The 27,389-nt window shown below is 32.7% G+C and overlaps 4 protein-coding genes across 5 annotated transcripts; all 4 read right to left on the bottom strand.

Moving 5' to 3' along the window:
* Positions 1-3,396: 3,396 nt before the first annotated feature.
* LOC145615040 (B-box zinc finger protein 20-like) lies at positions 3,397-5,176 on the bottom strand. Its single transcript, XM_081670120.1, has 3 exons — positions 4,976-5,176; positions 4,422-4,874; positions 3,397-3,820 (listed from the first exon to the last, which is right to left on the bottom strand). Exons 1-3 carry the CDS (start codon positions 5,159-5,161, stop codon positions 3,479-3,481), a joined length of 981 nt encoding a protein of 326 aa, XP_081526246.1. The 5' UTR covers positions 5,162-5,176; the 3' UTR covers positions 3,397-3,478.
* A 1,120-nt stretch (positions 5,177-6,296) lies between these two features.
* LOC145615288 (F-box protein At4g22280-like) lies at positions 6,297-9,870 on the bottom strand. 2 transcript variants are annotated; one of them, XM_081670352.1, is made up of 4 exons: positions 9,648-9,870; positions 7,134-8,024; positions 6,889-7,014; positions 6,297-6,780 (listed from the first exon to the last, which is right to left on the bottom strand). In XM_081670352.1, exons 2-4 carry the CDS (start codon positions 8,016-8,018, stop codon positions 6,490-6,492), a joined length of 1,302 nt encoding a protein of 433 aa, XP_081526478.1. In that variant the 5' UTR covers positions 8,019-8,024; positions 9,648-9,870; the 3' UTR covers positions 6,297-6,489. The 2 variants fall into 2 exon arrangements, with proteins under 2 accessions (XP_081526478.1, XP_081526477.1); XM_081670351.1 differs by having other exon boundaries at positions 6,297-7,014.
* An 869-nt stretch (positions 9,871-10,739) lies between these two features.
* LOC145615504 (F-box/FBD/LRR-repeat protein At1g16930-like) lies at positions 10,740-14,344 on the bottom strand. The gene is made up of 4 exons (XM_081670579.1): positions 14,098-14,344; positions 11,496-12,474; positions 11,251-11,376; positions 10,740-11,142 (listed from the first exon to the last, which is right to left on the bottom strand). The coding sequence occupies exons 2-4, from the start codon at positions 12,378-12,380 to the stop codon at positions 10,852-10,854; spliced, it is 1,302 nt and encodes a 433-aa protein (XP_081526705.1). The 5' UTR covers positions 12,381-12,474; positions 14,098-14,344; the 3' UTR covers positions 10,740-10,851.
* A 1,236-nt stretch (positions 14,345-15,580) lies between these two features.
* On the bottom strand, positions 15,581-19,856 carry LOC145615408 (F-box/LRR-repeat protein At3g59190-like). Its single transcript, XM_081670482.1, has 4 exons — positions 19,707-19,856; positions 16,308-17,325; positions 16,073-16,192; positions 15,581-15,972 (listed from the first exon to the last, which is right to left on the bottom strand). Exons 2-4 carry the CDS (start codon positions 17,187-17,189, stop codon positions 15,682-15,684), a joined length of 1,293 nt encoding a protein of 430 aa, XP_081526608.1. The 5' UTR covers positions 17,190-17,325; positions 19,707-19,856; the 3' UTR covers positions 15,581-15,681.
* Between the last annotated feature and the right edge of the window lie 7,533 nt (positions 19,857-27,389).

Below are 27,389 nucleotides of genomic sequence, written 5' to 3'. Positions count from 1 at the left end.
TGACCTATGATGAATCTAGGATGATATCAAGAATCAATCCCGAACCCTTGCCACGTATGAGATTTTCCCAGTTTTCATAATTACTATTTGTACATTGTCCAACGTGATGACATACATGGTGAAATAGATACATTAATAAGGATTTTTTTTTTTTTTTTTTTTTAATCCCATTGTCAATGCTATATTGTTTTTTGGCCGCTATATTGTAACAAACATGTCTTTCTATAATTCTATTTAGAAACGATATCTAAAACATAAAATTAGATTATATGGAGTATAGAGTATTACTTAACACTTAACTCTTTAATGATCGAGCTTGATATGGTACGCACTGCCCTTTCAAGCTAAGCTTGTAGTTATAAGATAAATATCAATGACTCGAAATGAATATGAGAATTTATGAAATCCAAATTATATGCATAATAGAATATAATATGGATTTTGCATAATAATTAATAAGCGGTTTTGATAGATCTTATATGTACTCCGTACTTGATTAAAAGAGAGAACAAAACAACTCGACAACTCATTATATCTCTATCTGGGAATAGTTATACTTCAAGATCTATATATCTCATCAATCTAAGAATTTATTTATATAGATGTGATGTTGAATTTATTCCTTAGTAAATAGAAATAAATATCATGTACATATAAAGGGGCATTGCCATGCTTTTCCTTATCTCTTGTCTGTTTCCCTCCACACCTACTTGTCCTCCGATCCCTAACACATTCAATTGACAATTCTAATTACCCAAAAAAATATCTCTGTCCTTAGGGGTAAGTATTTTTTTACAGTAAAATTCTCGTTATTTTTTTTAATTAAAGGAAATTTTACAATAATTTACATAATCGATTAAATAATAGCTTCTCCCTTTTAATTAAGACTTATTATATTACATCATCCCCTCTACCAATGTGGTTGTCTTTGATACATTTTTACAATAATCTCTATTTTACTCCGTATAATATTAGGACTATGCATTTCGAAGTTAAATTCTATATACATTAATGCCATTATTATTTACTCCATGTTTTATCTATTGAGAATCTTTCATTTTTCTTATTTTTTTATATAAATAAATAAGAATTATTAGGAACATCTTCTCTGTAAGAGTACAAGACCGTGATTGAAAATCTTTCATAAAGTATAGTCTATCGTGTCAATTTAGCCATTCCAAGAGAACTATGCAAGTTAGATGAAATATTTTGTATTGTGATTTACTAATATTTTAATTTCAAAGGGAAACAAATACAAAACTAAAAGAAAATAAAATTTGAGCAGTATTAAGCAAGGTATGAACTGTACATAGGGCCAGATAAATTAATATAAAGAACAACAAGAAACTCATAAAGTACGGAGTATATAGCTTAAAATTCAGGCAATAATACTAATTAAATTAGTATTATATTAATCAAATTAAGGCAACTAATAAAAAGAGGAGACAGCATCTTTTTTAGCATATCATGGAGAAAAATATGATGGAACATTATCACAAATGACCTATTCTCACCCCCCCCACCATATCCAATAAATAATGTGCTAAATATCAAATGCCAGGTCATCCCATTTAATCAAATTGATCATTATTATTAATTTTATATTTTAATTATTATTTATCATAATAATAATTCATCAAAAGTCTTGAGTCTTATTGGCCTGTCCTAATCTAGAAAGACATGTCCTACATTATTTTGGACAAAAAGAGGGTCTTGCCTCTTTAGACAAAATTGGCACCCATGTAACAATCTGTCAGTCTTATGATCCATCAAGTACAAGTATATATCAACCATATTCATCCTCAACTATCTTTCAATTCCTAATAACATTTAAAATTTATATTACTCATATATTTTAATTTTGATGAGATGATTGATATTCATGCTCTATTAGAAGGCGAAATCTTGTATGAGGTAAATTTTGTTGTGGAAGTGAATTATTAGATTTTCTTTTTGAAAGCATTATCTCGCCTTCTTATGTCGTAAGACTAATTTTGCATATATAAGCTTGTGCGGTTCTATTTGATATCCTCTCTACAACTATGTAAGAATCCACAATTTGTTAAGTAATTAACTCCGATATTTAGAAAATGAGGATTTGTCTATTGTGTGTTCATATGCACATACATGTTACGTTATTGAAACATTACAAATAGGTGGAAACCTTGTAAAATAAAAGAAGTTATGAGAATGGTAAATCCTAAAAGGAAAATTTTAAACTTTCTCATTGTAAAATTAGTTTAGTATAGAAAGATTTTCATTTGATTTGTCAGAATAATTGTAATACTCCCTCCGTCCCAAAAAGAACGACCCATTTGGGTTGATTACGCGGGTATTAAGGAAGTTAAGTAAAATTAAGTAAAAGTATATTGGAAAGATAAATTTACATGGGGTTTGTAAAAAAATAGAGTGAGAAAGTAATAAAATAACATAAATATCAAATTTTTATATGGGGAAGCTAATTTTGCACAAATATTGTAGCAAATTAGGGCCTGTTCATATTTACTAAACTGAGCTGAACTGAACTGAACTGAACTGAACTGATTGGAGCTGAACTGAACTGAACTGAACTGATTGGAACTGAACTGAACTGAACTGAACTGAACTGAATTGAGCTGAAATGAATATTTTATGTGAGAGGGAAATTAAGAGCTGAACTGAACTGATTGGAACTGAACTGAACTGATTGGAGCTGAACTGAACTGAACTGAACTGAAATTAAGTAAATGTGAACAGGCCCTTAGTGGGTGTTTTAATGCAAATGGGTCATTTTTTTTGGGACAAAGTTTTGGCCAAATGGGTCGTTCTTTTTGGGACGGAGGGAGTATAATAATAAGAACTCCAAATTAAATTGTTATTGTGCGCCCATTGATGTGTTAGAAAATCCCTTGTTCTTTTTATCGTTTCAATCAAGTTTATATTTTTTTTTATAATGAAATAATATCAAAAATAGTGTCTCCACTAAAGCGATAATCAACTCAGCTTGTAAGATAAAATACAACAAACTTCGAGGCCGAAAAAGCCAATTGAATAAAGGAAAACAATAAAGCGTTGTGAATACTTTGCCAAGATCTATCTTTATTGCTTTTCATGCTTTATTTTAAACAAATACACTGAATTCAAAACGTCTCAGTTCTTTACAAAATTTTAAAGATATTAAATTGAGATCGATTCTGTAGGAGTACAACTTATCTATCAATCTCCATGGTCAAGGGATTGTACCCTCATTAATTAGGGAAGATGAAGGCAGTACAAGAGCGTTATAACCTTGAGTGATTGCAACCCTAACGGATTAAATAAAAGAACAAGTCCAAAGTGGGAGATATTTTTTTCAACACCTTGATAATTACTAGTGTACAACAAACATATGACCAAATAAAAACCCATCTAAAATTTAGCACATATAAAACACACTTCAAAAGATACAAGATACACAGTACAAAATTAATAAAAACAAGATCTAGTTAAGATCATTAATCTACCAAGAAGGTCTTGTTCTCTTAGACCCTAATGATGAATTAGTAATTATTTGAGGAACAGTAAAAGCATCATCCTTCAAATATTTTCTGTTCAATTTCATAGTTGCATTGACACTTGTCTGTTGTTGTTGCTGTTGCTTTGTCCCATAAATTGATGCATTTGTAATTTGATGAATTTCTGAAGTTGTCTGACCAAACATGTTACTAGAAATTGCTGCTTGTGGTACCCAGAAATTCTCTGAATTTGTTGATGAACTTGTCAATTCCTTTTCATTCTCCACATCAAAAAATGACAACACATCTTCATTCACCTCAATTCCAAGGTTGTTGTTACAATTATTCTGCACTCACAAATGTAAAAATTACACATATAATCTCAATATCTAATCATAATTACTGATGCACAATTTGTCAAATTAGTGTCCCAAGTCATGTATTAATCTAGATCAATCATGCAATTACTATTTGTGTGTGTTAAAAACGTGTATACAACATGCTTAAACACGCTAAATCACATAATTATCTATCGTGTAAAAGTGCGACTTTTATGTGACTTGAGGTGGTTAGTTAATCATTACTTGTAGTATTCAATGCAACTATTCATTTTCTTATAGGTAATCCAACTAAACAGAATTGATTCTTTTTTTTTTTTTAAGGTTGCCCACCCGGTTCACCGGAGCTTAGCTCCGACTACATCCGGATCCGACTCGGGTAGCACACCTGGCTTATGGTGGGTGAGTCTCCCAACAAGAGTTTCTGCATACGGTGAGGCTCGAACCCGAGACCTCCCTTAAGCGGCATCAAGTTGCTTACCACTTGAGCCAACTCTTGTTGGTCTAAACAGAATTGATTCAATTTGCACGAATTGTGTCAATTTTTGTTTAGGAAAAATATGAATGATCACAAAAATTAAATAAGATATTTGAGATTTTTTTAGCAAACCTTTGAAAAACCAAAGGGAGCAGCAGAATCAACAAGCAAATCTTCAAAATGCCACCCTGGTAGCATATCTATCAGATACTCAGATATTTTACTAGTCGATCCACCACAGTTCAACTGAGTATTGTTTGAACTAATCGGGCTGCTGCTGTTGTTGCTGGTGCTGTTTGTTACGAGCGATGCAGACGAATTCAGAGTTTTTTCAGAAGAAACTGATGTGGGTTTTTTAGCAGACTTAAAATCAGGTACTATGTAACCTCCAATTCCATTTCCATTGCTAGCAGTTACAGTATCAGTATTTTTGGTGTTGTCAGAAATTACTGCAGACAGCTTAATCCCTGTTAACAGAAACCTGTTATGTTTTTCTGTATGTTCATTTGCTGTGTGCAGTGGCAGTTCACATTCTCTACATAAAATTGCTCGATCTTGTTGACAAAATATGAGTGCCCTTTTCTCCTGCATCCCAAATATATGTCAGTAATGTAATAGTGTAACATAAAAAGAAAAAAAAGATTTTCCGAGGTGGTACTGGTACTCAAGACCTGAGATCAAATTACCTGACAGATGTCGCAGAGTGGGATATTAGAGGACGAGGGGTGTAGAAGAGAGAAACGATGGTGTTTCGATGCGAGTTTATTGGCATGATGGACTCTATGATCACATACATCACAAAGAGCAGCTTCATCTGCTGAACAAAAAACAGAAGCTTCTTTTTTGCTACAAACATCACATTGGATCTTCATATTTGTAAACCTTTATTATTTTTTAGGCTAATTTTTTTTTTCTTTCTATTTTTGGATTTTGATTTGATTTGGGTATAATTTGATGATTCCAGATTTGATGGAATAAATTTCTTGAGATAGAAAGTTGTGTAATTGAAGTGAGAAGAAAGGGAGGAAGTGGTGGGCTAACTTCACAGGCTTTAAATATTGTAAGGAAAACTGTTAAGAGTACTTTGAGTTGGCATATGCTAACTGATTGATTTTCAATTTAATATATTATTATTATGGTAGTATATAGTATTACTATGGATGATGTGAAATAAAATATACTCAAAATGTGACCAATTATAGAAAGAGTTAGATGATGATGATGGAGGAAAGAATGGGCTAGGTAAGGGGATCTGCCGACTGTCTATATTGCATAGAGAATTGTGTGGAAAAGGGTAGATTTGTAATTTCACTAGATGGTTGGGATGAATCACATTGATTGTGGGTCCTAACCAATTGTATTATGGAAATTATATTTTATACTACGAACACCCTGAACGTGAATAGTTTAGCTCGAAACTTGGCTTGACCTGATTTAAACTTGTCGGTTGATTTTAGAGTGGTTAGTCGATTGCTTGTTGTTTGATCAACACTACTACCGGTCTACTTGTGTTTGTTATATGTGTTATCTCAAATTAGAGATTAGGGAGTTTGATCATTATGTACAACTACTAACTTATAAAAACGTCACGTTTTCAAAGTGTTCAATCATAATCAAACCGTTTTTAGAGTGTTCAATCCTAATCAAACTTGACCCGACTCATTGTTTTTTTTTTTTTTTTTTTTTTTTTTTTTAACACGACTCATTGTTTGAACAAGTTATGGCACCATCCTTTCAATTCATATAAATGTCTCGAATCGTAGAGGTTAGGGAGTTTAATTACAATGCTATACGCCTATACATCTGGAATAAATAATAAATTCAAAAAATTCTTAAATGTAGGATTCAGGTTAATGATTAAGAACAATTTTTATTTTTTTTTAATTTTTTTTTTATCAGATAACATCTTGCTTGTTGCTTCTAAGAGTTCTCAAAGATGTCTCAATCTCTAATGACATTTTAACATTTTCCCCACGTTACAAAGTCTCGAGTTCACCTAACTTTTCTAAAACTAAGAGTGTTATTTACATAGCATTGAGTAAATCGATTTTTACAGATAAAAAACGATGTTATTGATTAAAACTGATTAAAACAGGAGGATAAAAAAAAAACAAAAGATTAAATGTATGTCCAACATTGATTTATAGTTTAGTTCATGTTCCAGATACAGTGCAGAAGACTCCCTTAACAGGTAGGGGGATTAATTCCGCTTCACCAATTTACAGCAAAATGGATTGGTGATTTTAACTCGACAATCAGCTGAGGATCTAGGAAGATTCAATAACCCCTGATAAAAACTAGTAACATCAGAATCAGTAAAACAATGAAGAAAGCTGATATTCATCTCCTTCAAAGCTGATGCAGCCTTCAAAAAGTATGCTGCTATGTTGAGTTCTTCTACTAGACCAATGAAGTCATGGATTTCTACGGTTTCAAGGCATGGCAGAAGCTTGGGTGCCAATTCGGGATTGAAGCAGTCATTGCATTCTAACTGATGAATGAAACCCACAGTTTTATATGTAATAAAGTACAAGTCTTGGCACAATAAATAAATAAAATAAAGTAATAAACTACGAAAATCACATAAAATTGTGCTTACAAGTTTGATAAACAACGATTTTAACTTAGGCGCACAATATAATATCTTATCAAACTCCTCGTCAGCTTCATACTTTAGCCAGGTCAAATTTGGAAAGACTGGTAGCTCCTTTACAAATTGGAAGACCTGTAAAATCAGTAAACAATCCCTGCTAGCCTTAGAAAAATTCACCAACAACAAACTAAAACAAATTGAATGAAAATACAGAGTAATAAATAATAGACAAGGATCCAGGTTAAGCTTACTCCAGATCTTACTTGCAAAGTTCCTACCCCGGAAACTTTTGCTAGAACCTTTTTTACTTGATCAAGATCAATTTGGTCTAAACAGAGATCTGCTTCAATGAGTGAACTCATATTTCCAATGTCAATTGATGATACGCAACACTCATGAAGACACAGATATGTAAGGTTTGATGTTTCTATAACGATACAAACCTGCTCAGACCAATGATAGGTACGAGTACCCTTAATTAATAATGATTTTAGGGTCAAGGACTCCACACAGAGCGGTGCTTTGACAACACAACTGACAATGTGCAGCTCTCTAAGAACGGGGCAACTGGATGATAGCTTTTTCATAAATTCATTATCAGGAAACTTAAGGTTCCTGAGATGGATGGTATCTAGGTTTGGTAAATGGAAAGACACCGAGGCACTGATACTTATTGGCCCTTGCAGTTTTAAAACTGCGAGTTTCTCACTTAAAAGAAACCTTGGAGGTAGGCATACATCCATATATGGACCAAGGTTGATATTTAACTCATGTATTTCACGCCTTGCTGCGGCAATCAACCATGAATTAACATAAAAGGAATCGGCATTAGAAAGATTCAAGCAAAATCGTTGGATATATGATGCTTCATTATGAAGTAGAACATTATCCGTGAAACTCTTGAAACAAATCTTTTGCTCCAAAGAGTGTTGTTGATCCCCCAAAATCTTCTTTTCTTCAGTGAAGTCAAGTACGGGAACTTTGGTCCATAAATACTTCCATCTACACGACAATATGCTGGTCTTAACAGCAGACTTCGTAGTGAGAAAAGATAATATATGGCATAGAATTGTGTCTGGTAGGTTACTGATGTGGTCTACGTCTTTAAGACGCCTTCGGTTCCATGGGATTGACATTGAAACCTTACAGAACAACAATAACCAAGTATAAATAAACAAGGATTAAAAATACAACCTCCAAAGAAACAGCATTATATTGAAAGTGCATTAAAGCAATAGAATCCACAATGACACTAACTGATAAACAAATACACTAAGATTTACCCAAAGGCTTGAATGTTGCATTAAAAAAAGTACATGCTCCTTCCAACTTGATTTAGCATCATTCAGAGATTTTAAGTTCATTTAAATTAAGCTCGCACAGTTTGATTCAGTACAGTAAAGCAAAATTAACCTTAGTCTAATTAAAAGACTTCAGCCAAGTTAAATATATGAAGTAATTTGTATCAAATTTTGGCATATAAAGCAAACCAAATCTGACAATGAGTGGCTCTTAAGACCAAATCGATGGAATACATCTAAAAAGGAGCCGAATAAGAAGAAATTCAGAATTTTTTGACAATGAAATGCAAAACACAGATTGAACTTTCTAATACGCTTGCAATTCAAATGCCAACCTAAAACAAACCCTCAGCTTCTATAAATGTCATTATTGACAGACTTTCAATTTCCAAGAAATTCCCAAAATCCCACCTCTCAACATATTCAACATAATATGTTGAGCTATACATTCATGCAGGATGTTGTTTGCACATAAAAGGAAAAAATAATAAAATATCAACGATTCAACGTGTAATCTTAAATAAATTTAACTTAAAAGCTCTTCAAGCTGCCAATCAACTAGCTCAATGTTCTTTGAAAGATCACTTTTAAGAGCCTAATTGGTTCGAACTAAAGAAGGAACACAATGAACCCCATAAAAGTAGAACATTGAGGTCAAATTCAACCTATTCCATGATCCCTTATTTTCAAAAAACCTAGTTGGTTACAATTGCTATTTAACTTCAGCCTCCTTAGTTCCTCCCGCCTCCCCATCATTTGCCGCTATTTTAAGCCTGAGAGTCTTGCTCAACCAAGTTTGCCTAGAATTGCATATTACCCTTAAAAATTATTCTCTCCCATCCTCTATTCATGGGTAATGAGTGAACCAAATTGTTTACACCAGAACCAAGTCTAGCCAAATAAAATTTCCATCCAACAAACCAAAATCTAAGTTAACAAAACACTTAACTAGTAACTAGATAGCGGGTTTTCCCTTCGTATTTGCACCCAAACTAACCCGCAAACCAAATGCTTCCTAAGAGTTTATTAATCAACCTTTCATTCACCTCACACCATTTCCTATCTCCACAAATTAGTTTGTACCACTTTTTCCTTAAGCAATAAAATCAGCTAATTATAAGATTTCAACAGCAACAACAACAAAAGATTAAACATAAAAAGAGTTCATTTTGTCAATTGCCTAATACCTTTAAATCAATCTTGCAATTGGCAATAATTCGCTTTATGAAAACTTATTCATACTATGCGAAATCACTATCAAATTCCAATCAAAATGTAACAAATTTATCATTTGAAAGCATCCAAAGTAATGAGAAAATAGATAATCAACATGAAAAAATTAAAATCAGCACACTATAAATTAGCTAAATTTGATATTTCCAACAAAAAATCAACATGAATCGTAAAATAAAGGTGAATATGCGTACATAAAATAATCCAAAAACTAGGGTTTAACAAACATACCGGAAACAAAGGGTTTTGACTGGGGTTTTCGTTATCCTCAGCTTGTTACTCCATTGAATTATGAAGTACAAGAAATTTGATAGAGATAAACTAGGGCTAATTAGAATTCGATTTAATTTGCAGAATTTCAGAAATTTCTTCAGAATGAAAACCTAATTAAACGATCGGGTTAATGTCAGGGACATTATGTGAGAACTGAGAAGTGGCACTAGAGGTGGGAACGGGTTACGTGTCGGATGAATTAAACTGATTGTAGGTCCAGAACAAATGTATTGTAGATTTGTAGTCTGAACTAGGGGTGTCAATTCGGATGGTCTGATCAGGTCTTGGATCAATTTAACAGACACCAAGAATGACACGGGTTATTTCTAGGTAAAACCGTCAAATTTTCAAAGTGTTCAATCCTAATCAAACTTGACCAGACCCATTGTTTGATCAGTTATGGCACCAATCCTTTCAATTCATATAAATGTCTTGAATATAGAGGTTAGGGAGTTTAATTACAATGCTATAAATCTTGTATAAATTCAAACAATTCTTAAGTGTCTAGGATTCAGGTTAGTAATTAAGAACAATTTTTTTTTTAATCAGATAACATCTTGCTTCTAAGAGTTCTCAAAGATGTCTCAATCTCTAATGACATTTTAACATTTTCCCCACGTTACAACATCTCGAATTCACCTAACTTTTCTAAAACTAAGGCCCTGTTCTTTTCACCTTAAAAAAATAATATTAAGTAAAAATAATTTCAGTTCAGTAAAAATAAGTTCAGTTCAGTAAAATTAATTTCAGTTCAGTAAAAATAATTTCAGTTCAGTAAAAATAAGTTCAATTTAGTAAAATTCAGTTTTCTTAAAGAAAAATTATAATAGAAAATCAATAAAAATAATTTCAGTTCAGTAAAAATAATTTAATTTCAGTAAAAATAATTTCAGTTCAGTTCAGTAAAAATAAGTTCAGTTCAGTAAAATTAATTTCAGTTCAGCAAAATTAAGGTGAATCAAACAGGGCCTAAGAGTATTATTTTACATAGCATTGATTAAATCGATTTTTACAGATAAAAAACGATGTCATTGATTAAAACCGATTAAAACAGAATGGAAAAAAAAAAAGATTAAATGTATGTCCAACATTGATTTATAGTTTAGTTCATGTTCCAGAAACAATGCAGAAGATTCCCTTAACAGGTAGGGAAATAATTCCGCTACAGCAATTTACAGCAAATTGGATTGGTGATTTTAACTCGACAATCAGCTGAGGATCTAGGAAGATCCAATAACCCCTGATAAAAACTAGTAACATCAAAATCAGTAAGATAATGAAGAAAGCTGATATTCATCTCCTTCAAAGCTGATGCAGCCTTCAAAAAGTATGCTGCTATGTTGAGTTCTTTTACTAGACCAGTGAAGTCATGGATTTCTACGGTTTCGAGGCATGGCAGAAGCTTGGGCGCCAATTCAGGATTGAAGCGGTACTCATCGACACCGCAGTCTACCTGATGAATGAAACCCACAGTTTTATATGTAATAAAATACAAGTCTTGGCACAATAAATAAATAAAATAAAGTAATAAACTGCGAAAATCACATAAAATTGTGCTTACAAATTTGATAAACAACGATTTTAACTTAGGCGCACAATATAATATCTTATCAAACTCCTCGTCAGCTTCATACTTTAGCCAGGTCAAATTTGGAAAGACTGGTAGCTCCTTTACAAATTGGAAGACCTGTAAAATCAGAAAACAATCCCTGATAGCCTTAGAAAAATTCACCAACAACAAATTAAAACAAATTGAATGAAAATACAGAGTAATAAATAATTGACGAGGATCGAGGTTAAGCTTACCCATGATCTTACTTGCAAAGTTCCTACCACGGAAACTTTTGCTAGAACCTTTTTTACTTGATCAAGATCAATTTTGTCTAACCAGAGATCTGCTTCAATGAGTGAACTCATATTTCCAATATCAATTGATGATACGAAACACTCATGAAGACACAGATATGTAAGGTTTGATGTGTCTATAACGATACAAGCCCGCTCAGACCAATGATAGGCACAAGTAGCCTTAATTAATAATGATTTTAGGGTCAAGGACTCCACACAGAGCGTTGCTTTGACAAAACAATTGACAATGTGCAGCTCTCTAAGAACAGGACAACTAGATGATAGCTTTTTCATAAATTCATCATCAGGAAACTTAAGGTTCCTGAGATGGATGGTATCTAGGTTTGGTAAATGGAAGGACACCGAGGCACTGATACTTATTGGCCCTTGCAGTTTTAAAACTGCGAGTTTCTCACTTAAAAGAAACCTTGGAGGAAGGCATACATCCCTATATGGGCCAAGGTTGATATTTAACTCATGTATTTCACGCCTTGCTGCGGCAATCAACCATGAATTGACATAAAAGGAATCGGCTTTAGAAAGACTCAAGCAAAATCGTTGGATATATGATGCTTCATTATGAAGTAGAACATTATCCATGAAACTCTTGAAACAAATCTTTTGCTCCAAAGAGTGTTGTTGATCCCCCGAAGTCTTCTTTTCTTCAGTGAAGTCAAGTACGGGAACTTTGGTCCATACATACTTCCATCTACATGACAATATGCTGGTCTTAACAGCAGACTTTGTAGTAAGAAAAGATAATATGTGGCATAGAATCGTGTCTGGTAGGTTACTGATGTGGTCTACGTCTTTAATAAGCCTTCGGTTCCATGGGCTTGACATTATATGGCATAGAATCGTGTCTGGTAGGTTATTGATGTGGTCTACCGTCTAAGTCTTTAAGACGCCTTCGGTTCCATGGGCTTGACATTGAAACCTTACAGAACAACAATAACCAAGTATAAATAAACAAGGATTAAAAATACAACCTCCAAAGAAACAGCATTATAGTTGAAAGTGCATTAAAGCAATAATATCCACAATGACACGAACTGATAAACCCATACACTAAGATTTACCCAAAGACTTGAATGTTGCATTAATAAAAGTACATGCTCCTTCCAACTTGATTTTGCATCATTCAGAGATTTTAAGTTCATTTAAATTTAGCTTTTCAGCAGTTTCAGCACAGTTCTATTCAGTACGGTAAAGCAAAATTCACCTTAATCTAATTAAACAACTTCAGCCAAGTTAAATATATGAAGTAATTTGTATCAAATTTTGGCATATAAAGCAAACCAAATCCGACAACGAGTGGCTCTTAAGACCAAATTGATGGAATATATCTAAAAAGGAGCCGAATAAGAAGAAATTCAGAATTTTTTGACAATGCCATGCAAAACACAGATTAAACTTTCTAATACGCTCGCAATTCAAATGCCAATCTAAAACAAACCTTTTAACTTTCAATTTTCCAACAAATTCCCATAATCCCACCTCTCAACATATTCAACATAATATGTTGAGCTATACATTCATGCTGGATGTTGTTTGGCCATAAAAGGAAAAAAATAATAAAACATCAACGATTCAACGTGTAATCTAAAACAAATTTAACTTAAAAGCTCTTCAAGTTATCAATCAACTAGCTCAATGTTCTTTGAAAGATCACTTTTAAGAGCCTAATTGGTTCGAACTAAAGATGGACATGCAATGAACCCTGTAAAAGTAGAACATTGAGGTCGAATTCAACCTATTCCATGATTCCTTATTTTCAAAAAAACCTAGTTGGTTACAATTGCTATTTAACTTCAGCCTCCTTAGTTCCTTCCGCCTCCCCGTCATTTGCCCCTATATTAAGCCTGAGAGTCTTGCTCAACCAAGTTCGCCTAGAATTGCATATTACCCTTAAGAATTATTCTCTCCCATCCTCTATCCATGGGTAATGAGTGAACCAAATTGTTTACACCAGAACCAAGTCTAGCCAAATAAAATTTCCATCCAACAAACCAAAATCTAAGTTAACAAAACACTTAACTAGTAACTAGATAGCGGGTTTTCCCTTCGTGTTTGCACCCAAACTAACCCGCAAACCAAATGCTTCCTAAGAGTTTATTAATCAACCTTTCATTCACCTCACACCATTTCCTATCTCCACAAATTAGTTTGTAGGACTTTTTCCTTAAGCAATAAAATCAGCTAATTATAAGATTTCAACAACAACAACAACAACAACAACAGATTAAACATAAAAAGAGTTTATCTTGTCAATTGCCTAATACCTTTAAATCAATCTTGCAATTGGCAATAATTCGCTTTATGAAAACTTATTCATACTATGCGAAATCACTATCAAATTCCAATCAAAAGGTAACAAATTTATCATTTGAAAGCAACCAAAGTAATGAGAATATAGATAATTAACATGATAAATTCAAAATCAACACACTATAATGTAGCTAAATTTGATATTTCCAACAAAAATCCAACATGAATCGTAAAATAGAGGTAACTATGCGTACATATAATAATCCAAAAAACTAGGGTTTAGCGAACATACCGGAAACAGAGGGTTTTGACTGGGGTTTTCGTTATCCTCAGCTTGTTACTCCATTGAATTTTGAAGTACAAAAAATTTGATAGAGATAAACTAGGGCTAATTAGAATTCGTTTGAGATTTAATTTGCAGAATTTCAAAAATTTCTTCAGAATGAAAACCTAACTAAACGATCGTGTTAATGTCAGGGACATTCTGTGAGAACTGAGAAGTGGCACTAGAGGTGGGAACGGGTAAGTGTCGGATGAATTAAATTGATCGTGGGTCCATAATAGGGGTGTTCGGCACTGTTCGCGGTGTGCTTTGGATCTCAAGCTGCACCAAACCAAACCGCAAAATAACGGTTTGTAATTTTTTCAAACCGTGCCAGTCCGTGCCACACAACACTTCAAAAAAAAACTGCACCAAACCACATTTTATTTTATTAAAATTATAATATTCTTTTTAAAACAAACTTTTATTTTATCTTATAATTATTAATTTATAATTTAAATATTAATTTTTTTTTAACCTTTAATTAACTAATAGTCAAAAATTAGCTCATATATTTAGTTCTTTTATAAATCTTTAATAAAAATATACTTTGTACAGCCCTAGTCCAGAACAAATGTATTGTAGTGTGAACTAGAGGTGTTTATTCAAATGATTAGATCGGGTTTGATGAGGCCTGGTTGGGTCAATTTTTAGAGTTGAGTTGTGTTTAACTATTGTATTCAAGCGAGTTCAAATTTGAATCAAATACTTTTCGAGTCGGGTGTGGTTTTGACACACCTAGTCCGAACCCGAGAATGTTTTAGCTCGAAACTTGGCTTGAACTAATCCAAACTTCTCGATTGTTTTAGGTGTGCTACATGCTAGCCGTGTTAGGTTAGTTAATAGTTATTTGATCAACCTGTATTATTGTACTCCATTGTCTCCATATGTATTTAATCTACATGTAGATAACTTGAAATTTATTAATCGTAGTTTATTATTGCTACAATACATAGAAATTATTTGAAATGTTTTTTAGAGTGCTTTGGTCAAACTTCACTATCAGATCATTTATAAATACAAAATATATCGTTTTTGAAATATAAAATGCCTCTCTAGCTGCATGAAGGAAGCATGATCAACATTCTCAACATGTAATTCCGGCTGTCAAGTTTGTACTGATAAGAGCAAATTGTATAGATGAGTATATTGATTTTACAGTAATTAGTACTCATTACCCATAAAATTTTGCAAAACTTATGATTCGTATATTGTATAGATGGGATTCAAGTTGATGATATCATGATAGTGAACATCCTTCATTGGGTATGATTCGTATGATTGAGAACATGATATTAAAGTTGTAGTATCATAGGGTTCACCTAATTATTGTGGATAGCCCTTATAGATAGCCCTTACTCTTTAGCTCAAAAAATATACTACCTCCGGTCCAATTTACTCACAACAAATGGGTATTATTTGTGAGACATAAAATATTCCTTTGTTGCGAGTAAATTGGACCGGAGGTAGTACTACATTACTACGGATATATATCCATAAATTAAAACAAAATGAGCCAAAAGATTTGATGTTTGCCGTGCATAAGAATGCACATTACATGTCGGGTCCATTAATTTTAACTCGACAAACAGCTGAGGATCTAGGAATATCTAATAACGCCTGATAAATAGACAAAACAGCAGTAACATCATTACGTTCAAAAGTAAAACTATAATCAACATCAAAGTTGATCTTCATCTCCTTCAAACCAGATGCAGCCTTCAACAAGTACTTTATCATATAAAAATCTTCTGTATAACCGAAGAACCAACAGATTTCAACACTTTCAAGGCATGGCAGATGCTTAGGTGCAAATTTGGGATCGAAGGGTAGATCCTTGCCAAACTGATGAACAAAACCCACAATTTTAAACTAATACAAACCATGGCACAAAACATTGAAAAAAAAAATTAGAAACTGCGAAAATTGCATAAAATATGCTTACATATGGGAGAATCAACGATTTCAACTTCGGAGCGCAACGTAATGTCTTAGACAACAAATCAGCGTGACATTTTAACCGGGTCAAATTTGGAAAGACTGGTAGCTCTCTTGATAATAAGGCCTGTAAAGTGTAAAACATAAAACAATCCTTGCTAGCATTAGAAATTTATCAACGCCAAACTACTAGCTGCATAGAAATAACAAATAAAAAGATGAGGATAGAGGTTTAAGCTTACTTTAGATCTTAAGTGCAAATATTTTACCCCAGAAACTTTTCTTAGAAGCTCCTCTTCTTGAAGATAATCATCAACAACAACATTCAAATCTGCTTTAACGAGTGATCTCATACCTCCAATGTCAAATATTACCCGACACTCATCAAGACGAAGGTGTGTAAGGTTTGGTGTTTTAATAGCAATACGTACCCTTTCTTGAAAAGTAAAAGTATCCTTTATTATTAATGTTTTTAGGGATAGGAACTCCACAAAGATTGTTGTAGCTTTGACACGACAGTTGACAATGCGCAGCTCCCTAAGTACACGGCAGCTGGATAACACTTTCATGAATTCATCATCGGGAAACTTTAGGTCACTGAGATGAATGGTTTCCAGGTTTGGTAAATGGAAAGACACCGAGGCACTGATACTTATTGGCCCTTGCAATTTTAAAACCACGAGTTTCTCACTTAAAAGAAACCTTGGAGGTAGACAACATACATCTAAATCATAGTCAAGGACAATATCTATCTCATGCATTTCACGCCTTGATGCGGCAATGAGCCATGAATTGACATAAAAGGCATCAACATCCACAACAGCCAAGCAAAATCGTTGGACAAAAGATGCATCATTATGAAGAAGAACCTTATCGATGCCATCTTTGAGACAAATCTTTTCCTCCAAAGAGATCTGTCTATCCGTTGAAATATTAACTATATCAGTGAAGTTAAGTGCAGGAACTTTGGCCCATACATACTTCCATCTTTTAGACAATATGCTGGTCTTAACAGCAGACTTTGTAGTGAGATAAGATAAAATATAGCATAGAACCGTATCTGGTAGGTTACTGATGTGGTCTACGCCTTTTTTAATATGCCATCGGTTCCTTAGACTTGACATTGAGACCTTATAGTACAACAGTAACCGAGTATAAATAAACAAGGATTTAAAATACACTCTCCAAGGGAACAGCACTTACAGCAGTATAGTTGAAACTGCATTAAAGCATTAAGTTTCCTGGGCTTGACATTGAAACCTTGTAATACAACAATAACAGAGTATAAATAAACAAGAATTTAAATTCACTATCCAAAGGAACAGCAGTAGCAGTATAATTGAAACTTCATTAAAGCAAATAAATCAGAATGATACAAGTGATTAGCACATACACTCAAATTTACTCAAGGATACAAATGTTGCATTGAAACAAGATACTAACGGTGTGCTATTTTCAAAATTCTGGGTGATTCAGACAATTCAGATTCATTACAATAAAGGTATAAAAAAATTCAGCACATTTAAATTCAATTCATTACAGTAAATCAAAACTATATCCTAGATCAAATTTTGGCAGAAGAAGCAAACCAATTCCGACTACGAGTGATCATGAAGGTCATAAATTAGACAAAATATAGCTCGAACTAATGTGAGGACAACAAAAATGAGAAACCCGAAACCTCAGACATTGATTGACACACAATAAATTAAGGCCATTTTTTAAAATCAGAATTCAGTTTATCAGTTTCGATAACAATTAGATTTAGACAAAACCTGTTCACTTCAACAATTTAGTTTGGACTTTGAATACCCTAAATCAATTTAGGCCAGCGAAGCAAAGCCACTATGATAAACAATGACCGTCTGTTCAAATCAACAATTTAGAGTTTGGTCTTTGGACACCCTAAATAATTTAGACACAATCTTGTTTAAAACCAAATCTGAAAAGAGGTCATAAATCAAAGTAAGCTGACATACAAAAGACTCCACATCTTACAAATGGTGCAAAGATTGCAAATACAGAACAAATAAATAATCTATAGACTAACCCATAACTTTGCATCAAAACAAAACTCAATAGCTAAAAAGCAGTTGAGTAAGCATTGAAATGAAATAAACAGATAGAACTTTCCAATATGCTGAGAATCAATCTCCCTAGTCCCTTCCCCCTATCCCCCCCACCCAAAAAAAAAAAAAAAGAAGCTCTTTTTCCTCCCACCTCACTTCCCATCAGTTACGCCATCTTAAATCCGAATGTCCTGAACCACCAAGTTTGTTTGCCTTTCATGACTTCTTTTCTCTCCTCTCAAGCCTAGAATAATGAGTGAACCAGGTCGAGTCTGGCCAAAGTAAATTCAATTCCAACCCCTCCTATGATGGATTTAGTTAGTACTCCCTCCGTCCCATAATTAGATTTCTACTTCTCTCTATTATCTGAGGAATAAATGCTAAAAATAGGAATCTAATTAAGGGACGGAGGGAGTATTTCTTTTGAAGAAATGCAAGCCTTGATCTTGCATTTACAACATCACAGCAAGCAGACATTCAACGAGCACCAGACAATCTAAGGATCATGAGAATGTACAAGTTATATATAGGCATTAATGTTCTATTCTTTAATTCTGTGTAGCTGTGTAAGTATGTGTTTCTGTTAAATTTTACCCAAAAGTTAGAACTATGTATGCACACAAGCTAGGTTTTCGTATGGTCAAACAGTAAACACTAGCCCTTGAATGTCATAAGCATCAGAAAATTCCTGGCAACAAAGACCTATAAATCAACCTCTATCCTTTTACTTACATACTATTGATCTTGGACAGCTTTCTCCCTCGTCGTTCAGTAACACTTGCAAGGGCCATCATGGCAGGCTCGCAGCAATATGGCAGAAGGAGTTTGGGTCTACGGTGGTAAATTGGCAATAAGAAGTCATGGAGATCATGTATCTGTCACCCCGAACCAAAGGGATTGCAATGTAAAACTACCAAGGAACCAACCAAAGGGTCACCAATTGCAATTTTCCCATATAAAACTTTTCGTCTAACAAAACGGATCCTAAGTGAGCCAAACACCTAATAAGTAACTAGGGTTTACACCTTCCCTGCAATAAAAACTGGGAACCAAATGCTTCCTAAGAGTTTATCAACAGGGGTGGTTCTGAGCATGTGAAGGGTGGTCGATCGCACGGGGGCACAGGCCCTTTAAGTGAAACTACTTTTTAATTTAGTAACATATTTTTCCCCAAAAAAATGATTTTAGGACCCAATATAACAAAACTGCACTGGACCATTTTCAGTGTTAGTATTTGTAGCGCCGCCTCTGTTTATCAATTATCAATAATTTATAATTAATCTAGTATTAGCTAATTTTGAGATCTCTGAATAGTCCAAATCACTCCAGCAATTGCTAAAATTTCGATTTTCGAAAACTAATTCATACATATACAGAACCAATGTCAATTCCAATTAACATGTGAAAGCATCCAAAGTACTAAGAATATAGTTCGTATTAAATTGGAAATTAAAATCAATAAACTATAATTCAGCTAAATTTGATATTTCGAGCAAAAAGTCAACATAAAAAGTTAATTAGGTAATCATGCTTACATATTATAAAGCTCAAACTAGGGTTTAGCAAACATACCGATAACAGAGGATTTTGACCGGAGTTTATCTCCGTATTGTTACAGCTTTGAATTCTGACGCTTGTATCAGGAATTTATGAAGATAACTAGGGCTCAACAGAATTCAATGGAGACATTTTTTTACAATTTTTTTTTTTTTTTTTGACACATGCAAAATGAACTAAGGTGTAAACCGGTACTTACAGTATTGTCATTAGATAAACACAATTGTTTTTTTCGGTGTATAGAGAGCTACGAGGGCAGAGATGAGAATCGATTTCAGGATCTCCTAAAATTGGGAAGGATGCTCTAACCAATTGAGTTATCCCTCACTCTCACAATTGTTACTCCCTCCGTTTCATAATGTTAGTCTGGAATCAATTACATAAAATAAGAAAATAAATATATTTGGAATCTAACATTAAAGTACAACATAATTCATAATTAGTTGACCTTATTTAACATTTTTAATTTTTTATTAGGAAATCACAAGTCATAATTGCATAATTTAAGGTAAAGATTTCCTTATTTAGAGTCATGTCATCAATCTACAATTTATTAATTCCAAAAAAAATCAAGTTATAAATGAAATATATTCAATATGGATATATCTTTTTGAAATGCCCAAAATAGTATATGGGACTAATATTATGAAACGGAGGGAGTATATTATAACGAATACCAACTTATATATTCCCAGATGAAAACTTAATTGATTCAAATTTTGTCGGAACTTTATGTGGAAAGTGATGAGGAATATAGGCATGGACATGGGTCGAGCCGAGTCGGCGAGTAGCATGTGTCGTATCTCTTGCTCAAGTGAGTCTTGTCTAAAACGGGCCATGAAATACTAGTGCAGTGTCGGGCTTTTGTCAATCTCATAAATGAAGTACATGCAAAACTCAACTAGCATGTCAAGTCGTGTCGTGTCAATGGACTCTTAATATTTATTTTTAAAAAAAAAACATCCTTGTTACGTTCAGATTTTTTTTTTAAAACATCCTTGTTACGTTCAGATTTGTTTTTTTTTTAAAAAAAAACATTACTTTTTAATTTGGTAACTTTAATATACTACTAAGTGTTATTGAAAAGAATAATCCCACCCTTTGGCACTTTTGTTGAAAACAATCTCGCCATAGAGAAATATTTGGTATCAACATCCTTGTTGTTTGTCCTTCCTTTTAACCCGAATTTCATTAGATATAATAGCCTTTTGGACATCTATTAGCTACTTATTATGCTAGTATATTTTGCCTGCAGGCAAAGTGATGTTGATGCTTGGTAAAGTGCAGTTTGAACTCCAAAAGATTGTTGATAGCTATGTGAGTCCATTTTATAATTTGCTCTGGGCATTTAATTTGAAAATATATATCTCTAGTTTTATTTTAGATATCACTAATCTTGTCCTTTTACTTTTCAGCGCAATCATATTTTCCAAACAATCACGGTTACATCAGAGTCATTTATAAATGAGCTTCACACTGTTGAGGTTAGTTTGTGTCGCCACTACTTTATGGTTTTGTTTCAATTTTTATTTATGTGGTGATGGTATGTGTGAATGTGTCACAAAATCACGGTTAGTGTGTGGCTGGCAGTTTTGATTAGTACTATTTTAATCTTTGTTGGTGCTAATTATTGTATGATGACACAAGATTTAAACTTTATCATGGATCCCCTCTTTCAAGATTTGTTGGTGCTACTGGCTGCTGCATCAGCGATAAAAAATCTATCCAAGAAAGAAAAAGCAGTTGAAGATACTTGCCAGCATGATGTTGGCAATGAGGTAAATGAGCCAGGAAGAAGAAAAGGGAAAAACAAGAAAATACTTCCTGCAGCAATATATTTTCTAGCTCACTCTTTGCATAAAAATGCCTTGTGGATGCATTTTCAAGTGATGCCTTGTTAAGACTTCTGCTTTCCCAGAGTGAGATATGTGTTTATCCTTGATTGCTGGATTTTAACTGCTATTTCCTGTTGGTTCTGTTTATGTGAAGTGGTGATGGTTGTTAATTCCGTGGCTGGATGCATCTTCTGTTTATTGTTGACTCTATGTGCTGTGTTCAATTTTCTTCCGTTTGATTAAGCGGAAAGTGTTTAATTAGGACCTAGGCTGTTTACCTTTTTGTCACTCATTTCTCTTTGCTCAGTTGCATGATTGTGTGCTGTGTTCAATTTTCTTCTGTTTTTTTTTTTTATTTTTTTTTATGCATTTATGGTTCCATTTTCCAGATTTGACATTGATTTAATGTTTAGAATAGTAATAACTTCTACAACCTTTGCAGACACTTTGATACTGCAAAGGTTGTATCAAATAAGCAAAGGCACTCCAATAATCAGTGCTGGTGCTGGGACAGGGATATCAGCTAAATTTGAGGAAGCATGTGGTGTTGATTTAATTGTCATATCAGCTAAAAAGGGACAGGGATATCAGCTAAAAAGGGGATGCTAGAAGGTGCAAGGATTAGAAGATTGCTTGATAATGTCCTTGAAAAAACATTATTAAATATTTTATACCTATTAAAACCTTTTTTTGTTTCTAAATGTCCTCCTAGAATTTTTTTTTTATTTATTTTTTTATTTTTTAAAAACAAAAAATTGAACAAAGAGGGCGACTTTGATTTTGCCCTTTAAAATTTGATCAAACAGGGCGAATTTTGAGCAAGGAGGGCAATATGAATTGACTTGTTTGAGTTGTTTATAGAGGGCAAAAACAAATTTCGTCTTGCTTGATTCAATCAAAGAGGGCGAAAATTTTGCCCTATTTGATTTTGATCAAAGAGGGCGAAATTTTTTGCCTTCTTTGATATTTAACAAAGAGGGCGAAAAATTTGTATGCGCTTTGAAGCTAATAGGACAAAGCTAATAGGGCGACTTGGGGACGATTTTAAAATCACCCTCTTTGCCTAATAGGGCGAAATTTGAACCTAAGAGGGCGATTTAAATTGCCCTCTTTGATATAATATCTTGTAGTGAATATGGCCTATAGATAAAAACTTTATATTAAAGTGCAATAAACAACCTGAATATCGCTCGGAGAACAAAACTAGTTTAATGATATGCCTAAACTCAACAAGTACTTTTTAACCTTTTCAACGCCTAAATCTATACTTAGTATTTTAAAACTCTAACCACAAAAATCCAAGGAAGTCACGTGTCATCATTTTACTACATTTCCCCATCATTTCTATTTCAACCCAAGAAAGCCACGTGTCTTCCTATAAAAGAGAACCACAAAAAGCCAACAGACTCACTTCATCTTTTCACTCCAGCCTTTCCATATCTCTCTTTAATTTTAGTATTGATAGCTTCAACTTCTCCAATTCTCTCTTTAATTTTAGCATTAATCCGGCTCAACCTTCCTACTCCTTCATCTAGCTTCACTTCGAATTAAATTACCAATTAATATCTTTACTCAAGTTTTCGGTTACACTTTCCCCCAAAATAATTTATTGGTATTATGGTATATCTCCAAAATAGTTTATGCAATTCTAACACTATATAACAAACTTACTTCATTATCATTCACATGCAAATTCAGATTTAGTGAAAAACTCTCACCTTGTGATTTTTTATTTTTATTAAATTTTTATAGACGAATTAGTTATTATATGAAACCCCCAATTACTAAATTTGGGAAATTATTGTGTGTTTTGCAGAGAGATCGATGGGATGGTGCTTGCGAGTTGCGAGAGGTAAAAACTAAAAAGCTCTCATACAGATCTTATATTGTGAATCTGACATCTCAAAGGGATGTATGTTAGGCTTGCTAATTTTGATTTACTAATTAATCTAAATAAATACTCTGTATCTAACTAAAATCACATGCTTTAGTATAATTATATTAGTACTCCGAAATATTCCCATTAGAGGTAGTTGATAGATTATTTGCCAAACCACTTAGAATTTATCACTTTTTAGATAAGAATTCAACTATTAGCTATTATAAAATTATTCTTTTTTTTTTTTTTTTTTTTGACAAGTACTACTTATTATGAAAGTTATGCAAATACTACCTGTATGTTATGGAGTACTTGAATTCATATTACTAAATTGGGATATTATTATTATTAATATATATATAGGTTCGGCGTGACAGTGGCAGAAAACCAACCAAATGAAGACACAAATGTTTTTCAATAAGAAAAAGCCTCAGATTGAAAGATGGAAGGCCCCAAGTACAAAAGTAAAAAGAAATAAAATTAAAAAAAAAAAAAAAAACTAAATCATGACTTCAACATGATGGATGCTAACTTTCTAATTATTTCATTTCATTCTTTACCTTATTGCAAAAAAAATTACTCTTTCTTACTTTATCAATTGTATGAGATTATTGTAAATAAGTCATACAAGTACTTTTTATTTACTATATCGCTATACCGGTCTACCTTACTAAAAAAAAAATTCACTCTTTTTTACTATATCAATTGTATGTTGAGAGGGAACATTATCAAATACACGGTATATTATGCTCAATATTCAAATACATATAAAACTATAATATAATATCCTTATAATAAGCCCGTACGTCGTACGGGCCCAATAGCTAGTTGTATATAATAATCTATACTATATATTAAAAGACATTCCTTTTAAAGGAACGGTGCCACGTGACACTCTTCATATTACATACGACATGTCACAATGCCACTTTATTATCCAATGTATATGTGTCACGTAAGCTTGCTATTTCTCATCTATATCCATATCCATATCCATACTTATTATTATTATTATTATTATTATTATATTTATTATATATTAAAAAGCGTTCTTAAAACAGAATATGTTCCACGTGTTACCCTTTTAAGCTCTATAAAGGTGCCAAGTCATCAATATATGCCATGTCTCATGTATTTAAACACTATAAATATGCCATGCCACCTCCACAACAAGAATTAGATTTGAAATTTAAAAATTGCTTACAGCATGACTTGAACTTGAGACCAATAAGTACTACGATAAAAGTCTTACTACCTTAGCTAACCATATATCGTGTAATTTTATCCAACAAAATTATAGTTAACTTGGAATAGATGATTAGTCCTTAATTGTACTATTTGTTGCATATCATAGGATAACTTAACAATTTATATTAAATTGTGTTACAAATATTGAATATGGTTCTCCTAATACAAATCTTTATTCTAAAATATTACGTTTTGAAGATAATTATCAATACATTAAGCAAAAATAATCAAACGTTAATTAAAAACTAGCAACTCGGGGCATCGCCCGAGCCACACACTAGTTATGATTAAACGCACTCACCCAAATACCCAATTATATAATACTATATGAAATTTATTTTTAAAAGATGAATGCACGAGTACTAATATTCCACATATTTCAAAAAAAAAAAAAAGTACTAATATTCCACATGAAAATATAAATAAAAAAAAATAAAAAAAAAAAATCCTCTCATCACATATCATATATGCATACTACATATTCGAATCACCATACGTTTGGTGACCTTGAAACATTCCTATAATTTTCTCTAAATATAAACTCTTCATCATATATACCAAATTTAGACACCCTACCCTAAAGCTTGAACCCTATAAAATGTGAAGAAATCATCAAAACAATCAAACTTCATTTGGTCGTCAAATATATAGATAACACATTTGGTATACAAATATTTATATATAGGCAACACAAATTAGAATTTTGGAGGAGTATATCAATTATTAGCATACTAAGCTACTACATACAATGGCGTTAAACAAGATTGTCGCATATCTCTTGATCACCGTGGTTGTCATGACAACAACGACGACGACATTGGCTGCTGATCAAGGACGACCAGGATGCGTGAAGCCATGCTACAAAGAATGTTTGGTTTTAAAGAAATCTCAACCAAAAGATTGCAAAGTAGCATGCACTAGTATATGCAGAATACAGACCAAATTCAATAATGGTGTAAAGGCTAATTCTGTACAATCCAATTCAATACAAACCGGTTCGATTTTTAGCGATGTAGATGAGCTTCTTAACGTCTACTTTAGCGCCTACAATGGCATGTAACATTATTTTTGTGAGTTAGTTGTGACCTATATACACAATTTGTATACCAAACTGATGACCAAATGAAATGATTATTGATCCTTCAAATACATGACACATTCATTAAAATGTTCTCTTACCTAGCTTTTTGAATAATTTATATGTCAATTTTATTTTTTGCACGTGTTGGATTTTATTTGTCACATCGATCAATATTGTGGTCTATGGACATATGATCAATATGATATGTACGCATGAGGGCAGTTGTGCAAATCGATAAATGTGATGATGAAGAATTCCATTTATCCTTACATACAAAAGTTAAAATTAAGGGAAATCCTGAGCTATCTTTTATACTATATATATGATTATATTCAAGGTCAATAATTTAATTTACTCTTGTAATAACTTTGACCATATAAATAGTTTATCCATACTATTTCATACGGTTGCACGATTGACAATTCCAATAATTGAGGCACATGAGGTTTTTTTTTTTTTTTTTTTTTTAATATTTCTATTCTTATTATATTAATATTATTATATATCTTGTTTTGATATTGGCAATTTGGCACTATATATCTTGTTTTGATATTGGCACATAGGAATTTTAAATTAGCTCATACTCTTGAATTGATTAGAACGTTAGTCACCCTAAGCTTAAGAAAGCCGAAAAGGAGATAATTGACGAAGCAAATTGTCTTTTTACGTAAAAATAAAGTTGTAGTAAAATGTAAATAATATAGTCTTGCTTCATCAAGTATATTAAACTATGATTTAAAGGTTGTTTACGATGGACCATTATTGCATTTGTTTATTATATTCTTGGTTGTTTGTGATATAATTTATATGATACTCATACCTTTTTTTACAGTGTTATATGACTATATGTAACTTAATTCATGGAAAGCTTTAATTTAAACATTCCTTCATTAATTCAAAATTAAATGTTATTTACTGTCAAAAAATAATAACAAAAACAATTAAACAAATTATAGGTCACTTAAGGCATGTTCACATTTACTAAAGTGAACTGAACAGATTGGAGTTGAATTGAACTGAACTAAACTGATTGGAGTTGAATTGAATTGAACTGAACTGGACTGAACTAAGCTAAAATGAATATTTTATGAGAGAGGGAAATTAAGAGTTGAACTGAACTGAACTGATTGAAGCTGAACTGAACTGAACTAAACTAATTGGAATTGAACTGAACTGAACTGAAATCAAGTGAATATGAACAAGCTTTTACGCTTTTAATATTTGTTTGTTTTTTTTATATATATATATTTATGATGATTGATGAGTAGTCACTTTTTGATATACTACGTTTAGGAAAATAATTAAGATGCACGTCGAAAAAAAACTGTAATACAGAGTTTGAATTCGTATATGTGCATTTAGTTACGAGCAAAAGAATGTAATTAACAAACATGGAGAATGGTCATTGTCTGTTATTGGTACGTGTTGCATGTATAAATTTGTGCTTGTTTTATTCCACCAAATAATCTCATGGTTAGGTAATCTCATGTCATCAATCATAGACTATTATATTTCAATAAAATCTAACATAAACTACTAGCTAGCTAGGTTAATTTAACTAGTTATCTCTAGACAGTACGTCTTCATAAATACTATTGTACTGTTTGTACGTGAAATATATAGGCCTTGTTTGGTAGTAAGCTTATTGGGGGTAT

This window comes from Chenopodium album, chromosome 25, assembly GCF_948465745.1.
Source record: "Chenopodium album chromosome 25, dcCheAlbu1.1, whole genome shotgun sequence".
In the NCBI taxonomy this organism is placed as follows: Eukaryota; Viridiplantae; Streptophyta; class Magnoliopsida; order Caryophyllales; family Amaranthaceae; genus Chenopodium; species Chenopodium album.
The sequence above is the reverse complement of the archived record's forward strand: the minus strand, read 5'-3'. Positions and strand labels throughout refer to the sequence as shown.

Excerpts from the sequence above, each read along its gene's own strand:
- LOC145615040 (XM_081670120.1), bottom strand. The coding sequence starts at position 5,161 with ATGAAGATCCAATGTGATGTTTGTAGCAAAAAAGAAGCTTCTGTTTTT. Across the intron at positions 4,875-4,975 it reads CACTCTGCGACATCTGTCAG|GAGAAAAGGGCACTCATATT; the intron begins GTAATTTGATCT and ends TTTGGGATGCAG. Across the intron at positions 3,821-4,421 it reads CTCCCTTTGGTTTTTCAAAG|AATAATTGTAACAACAACCT; the intron begins GTTTGCTAAAAA and ends TTGTGAGTGCAG.
- LOC145615504 (XM_081670579.1), bottom strand. The coding sequence starts at position 12,380 with ATGTCAAGCCCATGGAACCGAAGGCTTATTAAAGACGTAGACCACATC. Across the intron at positions 11,377-11,495 it reads CTTTGCAAGTAAGATCATGG|GTCTTCCAATTTGTAAAGGA; the intron begins GTAAGCTTAACC and ends CTGATTTTACAG. Across the intron at positions 11,143-11,250 it reads AATCGTTGTTTATCAAATTT|GTAGACTGCGGTGTCGATGA; the intron begins GTAAGCACAATT and ends TTCATTCATCAG.
- LOC145615288 (XM_081670351.1), bottom strand. The coding sequence starts at position 8,018 with ATGTCAATCCCATGGAACCGAAGGCGTCTTAAAGACGTAGACCACATC. Across the intron at positions 7,015-7,133 it reads CTTTGCAAGTAAGATCTGGA|GTCTTCCAATTTGTAAAGGA; the intron begins GTAAGCTTAACC and ends CTGATTTTACAG.
- LOC145615408 (XM_081670482.1), bottom strand. The coding sequence starts at position 17,189 with ATGTCAAGTCTAAGGAACCGATGGCATATTAAAAAAGGCGTAGACCAC. Across the intron at positions 16,193-16,307 it reads ATTTGCACTTAAGATCTAAA|GCCTTATTATCAAGAGAGCT; the intron begins GTAAGCTTAAAC and ends TACACTTTACAG. Across the intron at positions 15,973-16,072 it reads AATCGTTGATTCTCCCATAT|TTTGGCAAGGATCTACCCTT; the intron begins GTAAGCATATTT and ends TTTGTTCATCAG.